The following is a 16,911-nucleotide window of genomic DNA, read 5'->3' as shown; positions in this document are numbered from 1 at the left end:
ACGATAACTGGCGCGCTCTGCTTTACTAGTGTTTTTTCCCGCTCGCTGCTTGAGCCTATAATGCTTTTGTTCCCTTTCGATACTTCACTCGTACTGCGTATGGGGAAAGGTCTCCTTTTTCCCTGTTACTGAAGCCTTTTTCAATAACGCAGTGTAACTGCATCGTCATTGGTTCACTCATAGACAAGTTGTTGAACCAATGACGGCGCGGCATAGCTGCGCGGCCTATGGCGACAAAGCCCGCGAATATTCCCGCCGAAATGGGCGGGGTAGCTATATAAGCAGGCGCTTCGCCATAGGATTTCAGTTCTCTCTCCTTCAGCGACGACTTCATATCACTCTTCGCTGATCTCCGGCTGAAGCCTTCGCCGCCTGGAAGAAGCTCGCCTGGGAGAATTTCTTGCCGCCGTCGAAGAGGCACTCGCAGCGGACTGAGCTGAGACCACCGAATGAAGACAGCGCTGGCGCCCTCGCAGACTGCCGCCTCGAGCGCCGCTCTCGAGCCGCCCGCTTCTGGCCATCTCTCAGCGCGCCTCCTGCCGCCATCCGGCGCCGTTTAAAGAGCTTTTCCCACGGCTTAACGCCGCTTTCTAAAAGAGCTTTCCCAGCGGCTCTCGCTGCTCTAAAAGAGCTACAATCGCTGTTTTCACGGCGGCGGCGTTGCCTCAATGCCTCGCCACAGCTGTGGCACATGCATCTTCGCTCTCTAGCAGCTGTTCACCGCGCCGCCCTCGTGCCGCCTTCAGCATCTGAGAGCTTTCAGCTCATCCCCTGCCGTCTTCCGTCAGGTGAGTACAGAGCTTATTTTTCTACTTTCTCGCTGGCGTTTGCTTCAAACACCGTCTCTCCGAACGCGTCATTTGCCGGGTCCTCCCCCGCAAAACGCGTTCGTTGGGGATGCGTGCTCTCAATAGGGAGCGCGAGAGCGAGCTCTCACTCTCAGCTGAATTTGACATGATGCTCTCCCCTGACTTAGGCAAGACTCATGATACATTTTCTATCTGGGTGAGTGTATTTCTTATCTCAATGCGCGTCGTTCGCCGGTCCCTCCCCCGCGAGCCGCCTTAGTTCAGAAATATGACATGACTTTCTTCCCTAGCTTGAGTGAGAAACATGTTTATATGCTTAATTTAATGGAGTATATTTCTGCTGTTTGCACTGAGTCTTCTCTATGCGTTGTTCGCCGGTTCTGCCCGCGAGCCGCGTTTATTGAGAAATATAACCTGTCGCTCCCCCCCCCTCTTGGGTGACACCCATGTCATATACATTCAGTTTATATAGCAGATTTTTACAGAAGTTATCTGAATCTCTCAGCTGAATTTGATATGATGCTCACCCCTGACTTAGGCGAGACTCATGATACATTTTCTATTTGTGTGAGTGTATTTTTCCTTATCTCTATGAATCTCGCAAGCCGCGTCGATTGAGAAATATGACGTGACGTTTCTCCCCCGACTCGGGCGAGAAACATGTTTTTATACTCTATTAATGGAGCTGATTTTGCTGTTTGCACTGAGTTTCTCTATGCGTTGCTTGCCGGTTCCGCCCCGCAAGCTGCATTCGTTGAGAAATATAACATGTCGCTCTCCCCCTGTCTCGAGACATATGTTATATATTTCAGTTGATAGTGTATTTCTGCCGAGTTTGCTGAATTTCTCAGCGAGTTGCTTGCCGGTTCTGCCCTGCAAACCGCGTTCTTTAAGAAATATAACGACACTCTCACCCATCTCAGGTGAGACCTATGTTGTTTATATATTCAGTATATCAGTCGATGTAGCATATTTATTCCAGTCTCTCTGCGTGTCATTTGCCGGCCCTGCCCCCGCAAACCACGTTCATGATGTATGCGCTCACTGAAAGCGAGCTCAATGCTCATTTGTGCTTGGTGGACCTAACATGCTCATTATGCTGGACCTCTGTTCATGTGACTTGCTGGCTCTGCCCTGCAAGCCATGTTCATTGAGGAAGAGCGGTCTCACTTCCGACACCGCTCGGCTGAATATATCTTGATGCTCTCCCTTGACTCAGGTGGGACACATGATGTATATTTTTCCAAGGAGCATATATCTGTTTGCGGAGTTTCTCGGGTATCTCCGGTTTCACCCTGCAAACCACGTTCATGAGTATGTGTCAGCATTTCTAAAAACTAGCCGGTGTGCAGGCCCCATCCCAGCGGCCAGGCGCCATTCAACCCCTTGTCACGCGAAGTATCAAGTGGGTTCTGGGGATAATATCTCAGGCTACTCGCTCCAGTTTGCTTGCAGACCCCCGCGTTTTGGCGGGGTGCTTCCCACTTCAGTAAACACGGACGACGCTCACATCCTCCAAGCCGAAGTGATGTCTCTGTTAGAGAAGGGGCCTATAGAAATGATCTCTCCCTCAAAGAGTGATTACAGCCATTACTTCCTCATTCCCTAGAGTGATGGCGGTCTCAGACCCATCTTAGACCTCAGACTCCTGAACCTTTCCCTCATTCGACGGAAGTTCAAGATGTTAACGCTGAAGCAGATCCTCGTGCAGGTTTGCCCCGGGGACTGGTTCTGCTTGCTGGACCTGAAAGATGCATACTTTCACATCCAGATAGCCCTCCATCAAAGGTGATTCTTGATATACGGTCCTTCCATTCGAGCTGTCCCTAGCTCCTCACACTTTTATCAAGTGCATGAACGCGGCGCTTTCCCCACTGAGACAGTTGGGAATCCGGGTTCTCAATTATCTCGACGACTGGCTCATCCTAGCCCAGTCACGAGCCGAGCTGGATCATCACAGATCCGTGCTACTCGGCCACATGGAGTGCCTGGGTCTCAGGGTCAACTTTGCCAAGAGCTCACTGCTCCCCAGCCAACGTGTAATGTTTCTGGGTGCAGTCTTTGACTCAGCCCGTATGACGGCTGTAGTATCATCAGAGCGCGCTCTGGCCATTCAGCAGCTCGTGGCATTGGTCAGGAACAGAGCCTATCTTCCTCTGAAGTACTTCCAGAGGATGCTAGGGCTGATGGCTTCCGCCTTCCCGGTTCTGCAGCTCGGCCTTCTTCGGATGCGGCCTCTGCAATACTGGTTGAAGTTCCGGGTCCCTCCTCATGCCTTGCGGCATGGCCGCCTGCGTCTCGGGGTCAATCAGGCCTGTTTGACAGCTCTGAAACCCTGGATGAACCCTGTATGGTTCAGTCAAGGTGTACCCCTACAGGCGGTGTCCAGAAGGACGGTGCTCTCATCAGATGCATCCAACAAAGGTTGGGGTGCTCTTTGAAAGGGCAGACCGGCCTTCAGCTCGTGGTCTCACGAAGAAAGCCATTTGCACATCAACTGCCTCGAGATGTTGGCAGTGATTCGAGCCCTTCACGCGTTTAGGCACACCTGACGGGATGCCACATCTTAAGTCCAGTCAGACAGCATGACAGTGGTGTCATACATAAATCACCGGGGCGGTCTTTCATCCAGCCGCTTATGCGCTCTGGCGAAGCATCTTCTGGAATGAGCATTACCGAGGTTTCAGTCACTCAGAGTGACTCGCATACCCGGGAGAACAAACTTGGGAGCAGATATGCTATCTCGGAGCAATGTCCCCTCAGACGAGTGGATGCTCCACCCCCAGACGGTTCTCACAATCTGGGAGTCCTTCGGGAAGGCAGAGGTAGACCTCTTCGCCTCAGAAGATAACTCTCACTGCCCAATTTATTTCTCAAAGGAGGACGATGCGCTGGCTCACGTCTGGCCCAGCACCCTCCTTTACGCTTTTCCCCAGATTGCTCTGATCTCGCAGATCATCAGACGAATCAGGGAAGACAAGCACAGAGTCCTCCTGGTGGTCCTGCTCTAGAGGAGCCAAGTTGGTCCTCAGAGCTGTTCAGGGTTTCCACGAAAGCTCTGTGACCGATCCCCCTGAGACGGGACCTCCTCTCTCAGGCGAACAGGTCAATTTGACATCCCCAGCCAGAACTCTGGGCTCTGCACTTCTGGTCCCTCGATGGGAGCCTGCTAACCTCCCCGGGGACGTGCTAAATACCATCTCTCAGGTGAGAGCTCCGTCCACGAGACGCCTCTACGCCCAGAAATGGTTAGTCTTTGTTAGTTGGTGTTCTACACGCAACATAGACCCAGTGGAGTGTGATGTATCTCCGATACTGTCTTTCCTCCAGGAGCGTCTAGAACTGGGTCACACCCCTTCAACGCTCAAAGTTTACGTAGCAGCCATCGCAGCGCTTCACGCTCCTATCGCTGGCCAGTCAGTGGGACGAAACAACCTTGTGGTGCGTTTCTTGAGAGGTTCTAGGCGATTGAATCCACCTCATCCTCTCACCGTTCCCACCTGGGATCTCTCTTTGGTCCTCAGAGCTCTCAAAGGGCCTCCCTTTGAGCCACTGTGTTCAGCTGACCTCAGACCCCTGATGCTCAAAACCACTCTGCTACTTGCACTAGCATCGGTTAAGCATGTTGGTGACTTGCAGGCCCTCTCCGTGAGCCCTGCATGCCTTGAGTTCGGGCCCAACAACTCCAAGGTCGTTTTGAAACCTAGGCATGGCTACATCCCTAAGGTGCTCTCGACTCCATTCAGAGCACAGGTCATTTCCTTCTCAGCGCTTCCTCCCTCGTCGGACGAGCGAGAGCTGGAATTGCTCTGCCCCGTCAGGGCATTAAGCACCTACGTTGAGCGATCACAGCCTTACCGGCAATCCGATCAGCTCTTTATCTGCTTTAGAGACCGCACCAAAGGGTCTTCGGTCTCAAAGCAATGTCTTGCGTGTCAGATAGTCAACGCTATTACTCTAGTTACTCCTTCGTGGGCCTCAACTGCCCCATAGGAGTTAGGTCTAGTGGAGTTTCGATTAAAGACATCTGTGATGATCTAGCGGCCTCTATCGAGCTCCGCTTCAGGGTTCGACAGCTCCAGCCTTCTCATTTGTCCTCTGGTTCCCTTAGGGTGTCCAAGACAAGTCCAGTCGTTCCCTGCCGTGGCACGGCGCAGATGAATTCATTCCCCATACGCAGTACGAGTGAAGTATCGAAAGGGAACGTACTCGGTTACTAACGTAACCTCGGTTCCCTGAGATACGGAACGAGTACTGCGTTACATGCCGTGCCACGAGGCTGCGGCTTCAGTGTCGTCGCTTCAGTCGAATGACCTGAAATCCTATGGCGAAGCGCCTGCTTATATAGCTACCCCGCCCATTTCGGCAGGAATATTCGCGAGCTTTGTTGCCATAGGCCGCGTGGCTATGCCGCGCCGTCATTGGTTCAACAACTTGTCTGTGAGTGAACCAATGACGATGCAGTTACACTGCGTTATTGAAAAAGGCTTCAGTAAAAGGGAAAAAGGAGACCTTTCCCCATAAGCTGTACTCGTTCCGTATCTCAGGGAACCGAGGTTACGTTAGTAACAGAGTATGTTCTTTAGGCCTATATTTTTTTGTTTACACATATAGTTTAATGTTTTAAACTGAATGAAAACCTTAAAATAAAACACAAACTTGTTGTGTATATTACCTAATCATAAGTTTGTTCAGAAATGGTGACGACAAATTGAATAAAAAATAAAAATTCATTTTCTCAAAATAATCTTAATTTAAAGCTGCTGTCCGCTATTTTTGGCCCTCTAGCGGTTAATAAACAGAACTGCACAGAACAGAACTGAATCTTGCGGAGGAACATTCTAGCCTGAGCTACTTTTCTCCGTGTATGTCTCATGGTATGTCTATGGCGAGTCACGAAGTTACATACTCTGCGGCGAGTCCTACCAGTCCGGTCTGAAATATAAACACTTTTTATAAGTGTACCATAATGATTCAGGATAAGACAGAAACACGGTTTGTAAAATGGATTCATGTTGTATATTCTCATTATATAATTTTTGTACATTTTTAACACACAAAAAAGTTGCGGACTGCAGCTTTAAATACACGAATATTAGTTTTTTTACTAGCCCAAATATTCGAATACAATATTTTGGAAAAATGCCCATCACTACTAGCCAGGCAAGTTCACGTAAAAGTACTCTGGACAAACTGTTAACTAACCTACCAGCTGCCTGGACACAAATATTCCCCAGCAATTTGATGAGATGACTTACTGTACTCATAGGATATGGTCCCACATCGTTCACGATCAGTCTGTAGCCAGATGTGAATCAATGTGACTGACAGATGTCCTCCTCTGTAGCTAACTACTTCAGCGAGCATCTGAATCAGTGCGCGAGCCCGTGAATCACAGAATGTGTCGTTGGAATCAGAACATAAATATTTTTGTGGCGGGAATATCTAAATCTTACCCGGATACAGTAATTCTATTTTCTGATTGGCTGTTCGGTAGCTATATTTTTTTTTTATTAGATTAACTGGTGCGTGGCAGGGCCTTCTGAACTCTATGGGGAACTCGCTTGATTCCTCTAATAGAGGCGCAACTTGTTGTGCATTATCCTGGAGATTTCTCTGCGTGAGAAATACAAGGTGTGGCGTGTGAGCGTGTGAACGGGTTGAAATGCGTGTGTCTCGCGCCCAATGCGTGAGACTTGAGAGCCCTGTACTTGTATTCAGTTAGCTGCTGTGCTATTTTTGTTGTAAACGCATATTACTCAGACTCATTAGAGGGTGAAAACAACACAACAGAAGCATGTTGGAGGCTTGATTTCACGTGTTCGCACATACATAAGTTCTTGCATATTTTTTTTTCGTTAATTCTTAGTTTTTGCCTTGATAATAGAAAATATGAGCTAGGCATCATGTATGACAGTCAAAAATGAGATATAAGGGTACAAAATGACCAGATCCTGCCATTAGCTATATAGAAGACATATCTTGTATGTATAGGGCTTATATGTGGATATGAAGAAGCAATACAGGAGACCTATATTTCCTGTGTATGCACATATATGCACCTCAATTTTGCCTATATTTGGCATATATATATATATATATGCATATATGCAGCATATATGCGCATATATGCAGCATATATATTATCATATATGTGCATATATGCAGCATATATGTGCATATACACAGCATATAGGTTTCATATATGCGGATATATCCACATATAGGTTCTTTCCATGTGGGGAGCAGAATTTCTGTATTTGTACTCACTTTGTCTGAACAGATATACAGAGCATTTAAGCATTCATTTGCAGGGTTGATTGCTTACTTAGCCCCATAACAGTATATATCATAAGTAATAATCACACAACAGTCATATTTTTTTTATGAATAAGCATTTATTAATAAAAATATTGAAAAAAAAAAAATGTATTTATAAAACTTTTTCTTCTATCAATTTCAGTGTGGTTTGAATGAAGTCTGTGTTTTGCAGAGATAGTCCCTAAGACAGTTATTTTCATCTGAGAAGCACAGGCGAACATTGCACTTGCTACACAGTGTATTTGTGTATCCATTATTGCAGTGTCTGCAGCATCCTCTCTTCGTCTTTACTGGGAAATGTGCAATCATGTCTTTGTGTATATCGAGTGGATGGTGGTCCAATGACCTCTTGGCATTCTGAAATGGAAAAGTCAAAAAATAAATAAGTGAATAATACATATGGGTCTTATATTGTAGATAAACTGAAAGAGGGTGGTAGACCATGTGTCGAGGGTAGAGATCTAAGTATTATTCATCAAAGTATTAAAATTTTAATACAAATGCTAATCAAAATTCCACTACTACATTCAAACAATATACTGTCTGGCTGGCCTATTATGCTCTCTACTTATCATACTAAAAGGAACACATGCATACCCCCAGAGTCCTGTCCCATAATAATGCAACAGGCACCCCCCCCAAAAATCCAGAACAGTCAGAGCTTGTTTTTCTTTCTCCTAATTCTATAAACTACTTGGGCAACACTCATAAAAAATCTCAGGATCATTTAGAAGTTAAAAAACTACAAAGATACAGGGAGTTTCAGATACTGTTCTAGATGATGGAGTTTCAAATTCCACATGCAATGTATTCCTGTGTTTAATTATAGTATAAGCTAAACTAAGTACTAACTTAGTTCAAATGAATCATCTAACAGTTTAAATTTCAATTTGTGACCTTGTGAGAAGTGCAGTGTCCTTATGTAAAGTGTAGGAGCACAGGCTATTTTGACTACCACTCTGGCCCAACGTTGTAGAATTACAACATGGACTTAACAAGCTCTAAATCAAATTTGATTAATGTTTTCCAAAATAACTAAATATGTATGTGTTCTAGACATTGTAATAAACACACAAAAAAATAAATAAATAAATAAAATAATAATAATAATAATAATAATAATTATAATAATAATAATAATAATAATAATATATATATATATATATATATATATATATATATATATATATATATATATTATTATTATTATATATATATATATATATATATATATATATATATATATATATATATATATATATAAGGAATTTTACTTGAATCTTGACGACATCCAGTCATGCAAAAAAAGGAGATGAGCTCAACGTGAAGTTTGCAGGTAGAGTAAGTTCATGGCCAGATGACCAGACCTATAAACACTTATTCTATCCAATAGCATTGTGAGGACAAACAATAGAACCCATTAACTATGTAAATGTGGTCTTGAGAAAAAAAAAAAAAAAAAAAAACATTTGCAGGGTTTTTTTTTTTTTTTTTTTAAATTTTTGAAAGTGATGTTGTAATTCTACAACAGTGGTCTTTACAGGATTAAAGGTGCCCTAGAATCAAAAATTGAATTTACCTTGGCATAGTTGAATAACAAGAGTTCAGTACATGGAAATGAGATACAGTGAGTCTCAAACACTGTTGTTTCCTCCTTCTTAGATAAATCTCATTTGTTTAAAAGATCTCAGAAGAACAGGCGAATCTCAACATAACACCAACTGTCACATAACAGTCAAGATCATTAATATGTATGCCCCCAATATTTGCATATGCCAGCCCATGTTCAAGGCATTACGCAAGGGCAGGCAGTTTTAACGTCTGGAGCAGCACAGCCGAATCATCAGACTAGGTAAGTAAGCAAGAACAATAGCAAAAAATGGCAGATGGAGCGATAATAACTGACATGATCCATGATTACATGATATTTTTATTGATATTTGTAAACTGTCTTTATAAATGTTTCGTTAGCATGTTGCTAATGTACTGTTAAATGTGGTTAAAGTTACCATTGTTTCTTACTGTATTCACGGAGACAAGAGCCGTCGCTATTTTCATTTTTAAACACTTGCCGTCTTTATAATGCATAAACACATTCTTTATAAATCTCTCCAACAGTGTGTAATGTTAGCTTTAGCCATGGAGCACCATCAAACTCATTCAGAATCAAATGTAAACATCCAAATAAATACTATACTCACATGATCTGACGCATGCATGCAGTATGCATGATGAACATCTTGTAAAGATCCATATGAGGGTTATATTAGCTGTGTGAACTTTGTAAATGCACTGTAGGTGCAGGGAGCGTGCGATTTGAAGGGGGCGCAGCCTGTAGTATGTTAACAATACATACTTGAAGTACTCTCGTAATAAATATATACTTAATTACACTTTTAAGAAATATGCTAAACAACAAGTGTACTTTCAATATATTTCTAAAAAAGTATACTAGAAGTGCTTTGCTAATAAATATATGTTTAATCACACTTTTAAGAAATATGCTAATGTAACGTAATGCTCCAAGACTCGAAGGCTGAGGATTCAAACGCAGTTTTATTGAGAATGTTAATCCACAATCATAATCCAGTGTACAGGCAAAGATTAAAACAAGCACCCAGTCCAAACACACAAGGCTAGGAACTAGGCAAATGGGAAAACCAAAGGCAGGCAGAGAGTAAAAAAAAACAAAAAAAAAAAAAACAGGATATAAGAAACCAGAGAAACGGTCAGAATTGCAGAGTTACACATACCATACTTCGCAGGGAATGGATGAGTGAATCAGGCTTATATAGGCAAACAAGGTAAACAAGGCTGATGAGATTAACAAGGTAATGAGATAATGAGATAACAAGGGGGTGTGGTCCAATGAGTGTCCATGGTAACAAACAAGGGGAACAGAAGCAGGGAAACATGAGGTGCATAAACAACAGAGGAGACACAGGGATGGGCTCGCTCCTCCCTAAATTATGTTTAGGAACTTCACATATACTGTTCTGACCAGCAGGGGTCACCAATATGTGGTTTTCCGAACGCTTCAAAATAGTGAATTATTTTGCGAAGCAATTGGTTCAATTGATTTGAAGCTTTGGAACGCTTAGTTTCTCCCATCACTTCTACTAACTTCAGTAACAAAGCTGATTTCTACTGCCCACACCTGTTTATACCTGAGAGTGTTGCTCACTGGTGCCCTCTCAGGGTGGGTAATAGAATTACACAGGATAAATTGCATGTAACTGACATGAGACTGTTACAGGATGTTGCACTCAACAATGGCGGCTGATCTGAACGTATATATATATATATATATATATATATATATATATATATATATATATATATATATATATATGCAGAAAGTTTTCTGTGATGGGTAGGTTTAAGAGAAGGTTTAGGGTTAGGGGTTAGAATATACAGTTTGTATATAGTAAACTAAATGTATATTAAAATAAATACTAAATAATATAGATTTTTCATTCATTCTGTCACAAAGTGTCTGTAGATGGTGGAGCTAAATAATATAAAACTATTTATTTTGTGTTTCTCGTCCCATTATTGCTTTTTTAGTGTTTCTCTCTGGATGCAAAAGAATGATGTAGCACTTTGGGGCAAATATGGCCACCAGTAATCCAAAACTTGAAGACAGAATGGCAAAAATCTCCACAGCAACTGCATATTTCCCTGGTGAGCTCACATATGTTGGAACAAATGCAATCCACACAGCACAGAAGATCAACATGCTGAAAGTGATGAACTTTGCTTCATTAAAATTATCTGGAAGATTTCTCGCCAGGAAAGCTAAGAGAAAACTAACTACTGCCAACAGTCCAATGTATCCCAGCAGCATAGAAAAACCAGCCACTGAGCCAATAGCACATTCATATACTATTTTAGAGCGGATATACTGGTTGTTTTTATGGGGTGTTGGAGAGGCAGTAGAGAGCCAGACTGCACATATCACAACTTGAAGGGCAGTTAGGACCAGAACTGTGCATCTTTGTTGAACTGCTCCAAACCATTTCATTGCTCCTTTGCCCTCTGGTTGAGATGACTTAAACACAGCTATTACCACCATAGTCTTGACCAGGATGCAGGAGATACACAGGACAAAGCTTATACCAAACGCAGCATGTCTTAACTGACATGTCCACAACTGTGGCTGACCAATGAACAGTAGCACACACAGGAAACACAGTTTGAGTGACACCAGAAGCAGGAAGCTAAGCTCTGAATTGTTGGCTCGTACTATGGGAGTGTTATGGTGATAGGCAAAGACAATCATCACAAGAGCACAGAAGCAGGTGCCAAGCAGAGATGCAGTGGTCAGAGAGATGCCCAGAGGATCCTCATAGGACAGAAACTCTACTTCTTTGGGGACACATTGATTCCTATCTGGATTGGACCAGAACTCATCTGGACACAACATGCACTCAACAGCATCTATGGGTAAGAAAAAAAAAAAAAAAAAAAAAAAAAAAAACACAATGTAAGATTTTTAAGAGAAAATTAGGTAACACTTTACAATAAGGTGTATTTGTTATAATGTATTAACCAACAAGAACTTACCATGAACAATTCATTAATGTTAGTTAATATTAACACTGTTAAAGAGTTAGATTCTCATGCTTAACATTGCCAAAGTTTCAAAACATGAGTTGGACGTATGACAGAGTATTTCTGTGCCAAATACACTAGTTCCGGTTTCAGACCAGGTTTCAGAGAGTTTTCTTTTAGAGTATGGCCATTTATCACGTAATAAAGGGTGGAATTCCATTTATAGACACTTCTCCCTGATAAGCGTGCACACACACACACATCACCAAGAGCAAGAGCACGCCCATCAACATGCTCCGTTCAGGTTACGAAAAGCAGAGAGATTTTTCAACAATGGCTGTGTCCCAATTCAGAGGGTGCACCCTTCGAAGGCCACATTTGAAGGCTACATATATCATCGAGGTAGTCTCAATTAAGAAAAATAACTGTCAGAATGCAAAGTAAGAAAGAAATTACATATTTTACACCTCACAATGAATATCAGACGATTTTATTACAGTTACTTTTCTTAAATAAGACATCTTTAATGACGTATGCAGCCTTCAAAATGCGACCTCCAGAGAATGCAGCTTCTGAAATGAGACACAGCTCTTGTCACCAAAGGATCTGAATTGGTTGTGAGGGAAAGATGACCTTTTTCAGGATTTTACCTATTTCAGGAATAGTACTCTACAGGTACTCAAGATTAACATGAGATTGATAGACACTATGTGTGCTACCTACCCTTTAATAATGTATTAGTAAATGTTGAAACATCAACAAAGATTAATAAATGCTGTAGAAGTGCAGTGCATTATTAGTTCATGTCAACTAATGAAGTTAAATAATGTTAACTAATGAAACTTATTGTAAAGTGTTACCGAAAATTCTATCAAATTATATTCAAATTTTGCCAGCAATCTCCTCGCCTGTTGTATTAGAAATCTCTCCATCTCCGCATGGCAGACAGTCAAAACAGCAGACAGGATGGCCCTTCCTCGTGGCTCGTCTGGTTCCTGGGGGGCAGCTCTCACTGCACACAGACTGTGGGGGCTGAAAGAGACATCATCAGTTATCAGTCATGTTTGTCATCACTTTTACATAATAACAAGCTTGGCTTTTACATTATTTTATTCTCATTTGTCTCATCTTAGCTTTGAATAATATTTAGACTTTATATCTGAAAACATTATGACATTTAACATTCAATGTTAATTACTTTTTTTGTCTCAGAGTTCCAGTAAAATGCATCCTCATCCAGTGTAAGCATCATCCCTGATGCTGCCCCTTCATTTACTACACCGACCTTGTGGACCCTTATTGACCCTTCAGAGCTCGGCTGCCAGTTCAACACATCATAGATGGCCAGAGCATCTCCATTTTTATCAAATGACACATGATCCCCAAATCCTGTGGTGAAGTTCACTTTTTGTAGGTAGTGAACCAGCTGTACAGTTTGTATATAGGACAGGTGTTATATTTTTATCTGACATTTGAATTAATATAGAGCCCATATTTTGCTTGTCCACATTCAGCTCATCTATATGTCTAGAGAAAATTACCTGCCAGGGTTTCAGATTTGTTGTGTCAGCACAACTGTTCCCACTGAATGGTCCTCTGCCCTCTTCACACTGCATCAGGTTATGAAGTGCATGTGCCAAGGCATAAACTGCTTTATACACATTATAAGATGCTCTCAACCCTGAAACATCAGTGTATGGTGAGTTTGTCGTGCTCAGATCCTCCTGCCCTGTACAGACCTTTTTCACTTGCTCTCCTTCTGTCTCTTTATCCCCAGTTTCAAAACTGCACCCAAACATGTTCTCCCAGAAGATCCTCACTATAATATTTCTTTGATCATTGTTGGGACGAAGATGTAACAGAAAGTCATGAAGCCCCTCAATCTCCCCACGTCTGATGGCAATGCCCAGTGTGCCTCCCAGAAAGGGCAGGAAACGTGGTGTGTTAAACACAGTTGAAGTGGCCCAAGCTTCACTTGCAATCCATTGCCTGCCTGTCATGTTCTGCAACATAGCTTCGTTCATCAAAGGTATCAGTAAAGATGGATCAGAAAAAACAACCACTACTCTAGCTGTAGAGGTGTGAATCACTCCTGTTATACGTTGATTATCTCGGGGGTTATTATCATAGGGCAGTATTTCAGAAAAAGCAACACAATGTCCAAACCGCTGCATTTCCTGATGGAAGGACTGAGCAGCGTAGATACCATAGTCATCATCACTGTAGAGAAGACCAACCCAGGTCCATCCAAAATGTCTCAAAATCTGAACCATAGCCCGCACCTGGAAGGCATCACTGGGGATTGTTCTGAAGAAAGATGGGTACTTTTTCCTGTCACTCAAACAGGAGCAGGTGGCATAGTAGCTAATCTAATTAGAAATGAGGAGCAGAGACAAGAGACAGAGAAAGATGAACAAATGTTATCAGTTCTAAAGCTATTGTATTGTATTGTATTGTATTTAAAAAATGTAATTTTTTTTTTGTGAAGCAGGTTTGTGATATTTGCACAAAGTTCTATTATGAATGAAAACATGACATATTAGATAATCAAATATTAAAGTCTAAAAAGATGTTTTAACTATCATACCATAGGCAGACGAAACAGCCCCAGGACACTGGAAATTGCAATAGAATGAGTAGAACCTGGATCACCTATGATTCCAATCACTGGTGGTGGGCCTTTACAATTGAGGTCAGAGAAGGTCTCCTCTGTCCCACTAACCAGAGCTGTGGCACCACGGAATGCTACTTCAAGCCTTAAACAGTTGTCGTAGATCTGGTAACCAAGTGTGATATTTGGCAGCAGGTGGGGATTGTTATTAATCTCATTAATCGCAAAAACCATTGTTAGTGCTTGCTGGAAGCTTGTCATATAGAAGCTAAAGAAGACAATATAAATTAAATTGTGATTAACTTAGTAATACTAACTGTAAAAATAAAATAATAATAAGAGATTAACTGAATTTCATAACACAATAGTTTCAAATTTAATTACACTTTGTATCATATATATATATATATATATATATATATATATATATATATAAAGACTAAAATATATATATATATATATATATATATATATATATATATATATATATATATATAAAGACTAAATTATCATTGACAAGTTACAATGTATAAATATATATGCAGTCACAAAAAAAAATATTGTCTTAAGTTTTCTTCAGGTGTTAGTCCAGACTCACTGCTCACAATGTGGTAGTTTTGGCTCTGTTCTGAAGCTCAGCTCAGGGAATACTTTGATGAATCTCTGAACCTCAAACAGACCACCAATGAGAAGGTCTCCATCCTGGAACATCCCCTTCAATGTAAAGTGTCCCTGGAGCTGACAGGAACCTGAACTGACCATCAAAGCTACACAGATATAGTTACAAGACAGTAACAAGAAAATATACAGAATTACCCACATCCCTCTCTTCTTATGAGTCTATGTTACTCTTTAGTCAGCTGGCTGATTTATATAAAGATTTTGTGTGGTGCTTTTTTTTTTTTTTTTTTTTAATAGCAGGTGGTGCCACTTCCCTCTCTGGAAATGAGGACGTCATTTTTGTATTTTGGAACCCTCCACTTCCACCAACTACAACAATTATTATAAAACAAAGAATTAACAATATTTTAATATATTTCCAACATTTAAATTTTTACTAATAATTATTATTGTAATGTATTTTATTTTATAAGGCCTGCTTTAAACCGAAACATCACAAATTTTTCAGATCACACCTGCCCCTTTTGAGACTTACTTAAGTCCCACCTTCATTGTTTTTATCCAGAGATCAGTTTCACAATTCAGTTTCCTCTGTTATTACAACATAGTGACTAAAATAAGTCACCCACTCTCATTAAAGGTGCTACAGAGGATGTTTTGTTTTATACATTTTTGCAATATTACTTAAAAATGTCTTTACTAACTAATAAAAGACTATTTATTAGATGCACTAAAATGAATAATATTAATATACATCATCTGTGCATGAGGTAAGGCCTTAAAAACATCAGCCTATCGTTTACGTGATCATCGTGTAAACGATTAGCCCTCTGGCTTGTCAATCACTGCCATTGTGTTCCTTGTGAGAGATGTGCGCACTCCAGTAACTTTCCACAGGCGCCGCATGAAATTTTTTGTCAGGAGTAACAACTGCAGATTATGAGTTACCTGCGGTGAGTCCGAAATAATGAATACACTAACACGACACAGCGAATGCTGGTGGTAAACGCACTCATGCACTCATTTCAAAAACTCACTAACAATCTTTGGTTCCCTTTTGTGGGAACTATCGACGCTACATCGAGTGACGTGATGGGAACCCTCTTTATTTTGTGTTCGTGAAGAACAAAGCACGCTAGCTTCTGTTGTCTTCAGCAAGCGCTATCTGTATCTTGTCTGTCTTATTTACTGTTGTATTCTCTATACACACTGTGGTCTCTTCGTCTGAGGACAAGAGTTTCCAAGCACAATAAGACACGCATATATATATATATAGACAGGCGGCTCTCGAGGGAGCTGTCTGTCTACACTGCGAGCGGCTCACCCTCAGAGTGCTGCGATCTCGATCTCATCCTCAGCGAAGGCTGCACTCGCTGCCCTATCGCTTCCCTTAACTGCTAGACCCAGTGTCTCTCCTTTGGTGGCGGAAGCACGCGTAGCAGTTTCTTCCCCCCAAAGGGAGACACCGATGCTCAACATATCTTGAATGAATGAATGAATGAATGAATGAATGAGGCATTTATATAGCTCTTTCATATGTACTACTGTACACCCAAAGCACTTTACAATCATATCAGGGGTCTCTCCTCATTCACCACCAGTGTGCAGCATCCACTTGGATGATGTGACGGCAGCCACAGTACAACGGCGCCAGTGCGCTCACCACACACCTCCGAGGAGGTTGATGTGGAGAGCGTCGATGAGGAACCGCCATCCTCATCCCCTGCATATGAGGAGCTATTAGAGATAGTGACCAGGGCAGTATAAAAGCTAAATATTGACTGGCCCGCAGAGAAAGCTGAAAGTAAAACCAAAAGCAAATTAGATGAGAGGTTTCTTCCAGCGCGGTCACTACCTCAGCGTCGGGGTCTGCCGTTTTTTCCCGACCTCCACACCGAGGTGTCGAGGTCGTGGAAGAGACCAGTTCAGAATAGATTGTATAGCCCACAAACATCACTGTACAGCAATATAGTTGGGCTGAAATGTCATGGCTAT

General features: G+C 41.9%; 1 protein-coding gene across 2 annotated transcripts; it reads right to left on the bottom strand.

The window, feature by feature from the left end:
* Window positions 1–10,656: 10,656 nt before the first annotated feature.
* LOC137022686 (extracellular calcium-sensing receptor-like) lies at window positions 10,657–15,117 on the bottom strand. Of its 2 annotated transcripts, none has more exons than XM_067389123.1 (6): window positions 14,894–15,117; window positions 14,272–14,563; window positions 13,226–14,053; window positions 12,883–13,110; window positions 12,593–12,716; window positions 10,657–11,570 (listed from the first exon to the last, which is right to left on the bottom strand). In XM_067389123.1, exons 1-6 carry the CDS (start codon window positions 15,115–15,117, stop codon window positions 10,657–10,659), a joined length of 2,610 nt encoding a protein of 869 aa, XP_067245224.1. The 2 variants fall into 2 exon arrangements, with proteins under 2 accessions (XP_067245224.1, XP_067245225.1); XM_067389124.1 differs by having other exon boundaries at window positions 12,593–12,707; window positions 14,894–15,006.
* Between the last annotated feature and the right edge of the window lie 1,794 nt (window positions 15,118–16,911).

This window comes from Chanodichthys erythropterus, chromosome 7, assembly GCF_024489055.1.
Source record: "Chanodichthys erythropterus isolate Z2021 chromosome 7, ASM2448905v1, whole genome shotgun sequence".
NCBI classification, from domain to species: domain Eukaryota; kingdom Metazoa; phylum Chordata; class Actinopteri; order Cypriniformes; family Xenocyprididae; genus Chanodichthys; species Chanodichthys erythropterus.
Note: the sequence above shows the minus strand (reverse complement) of the source record. Positions and strands in the feature narration are given on the sequence as shown.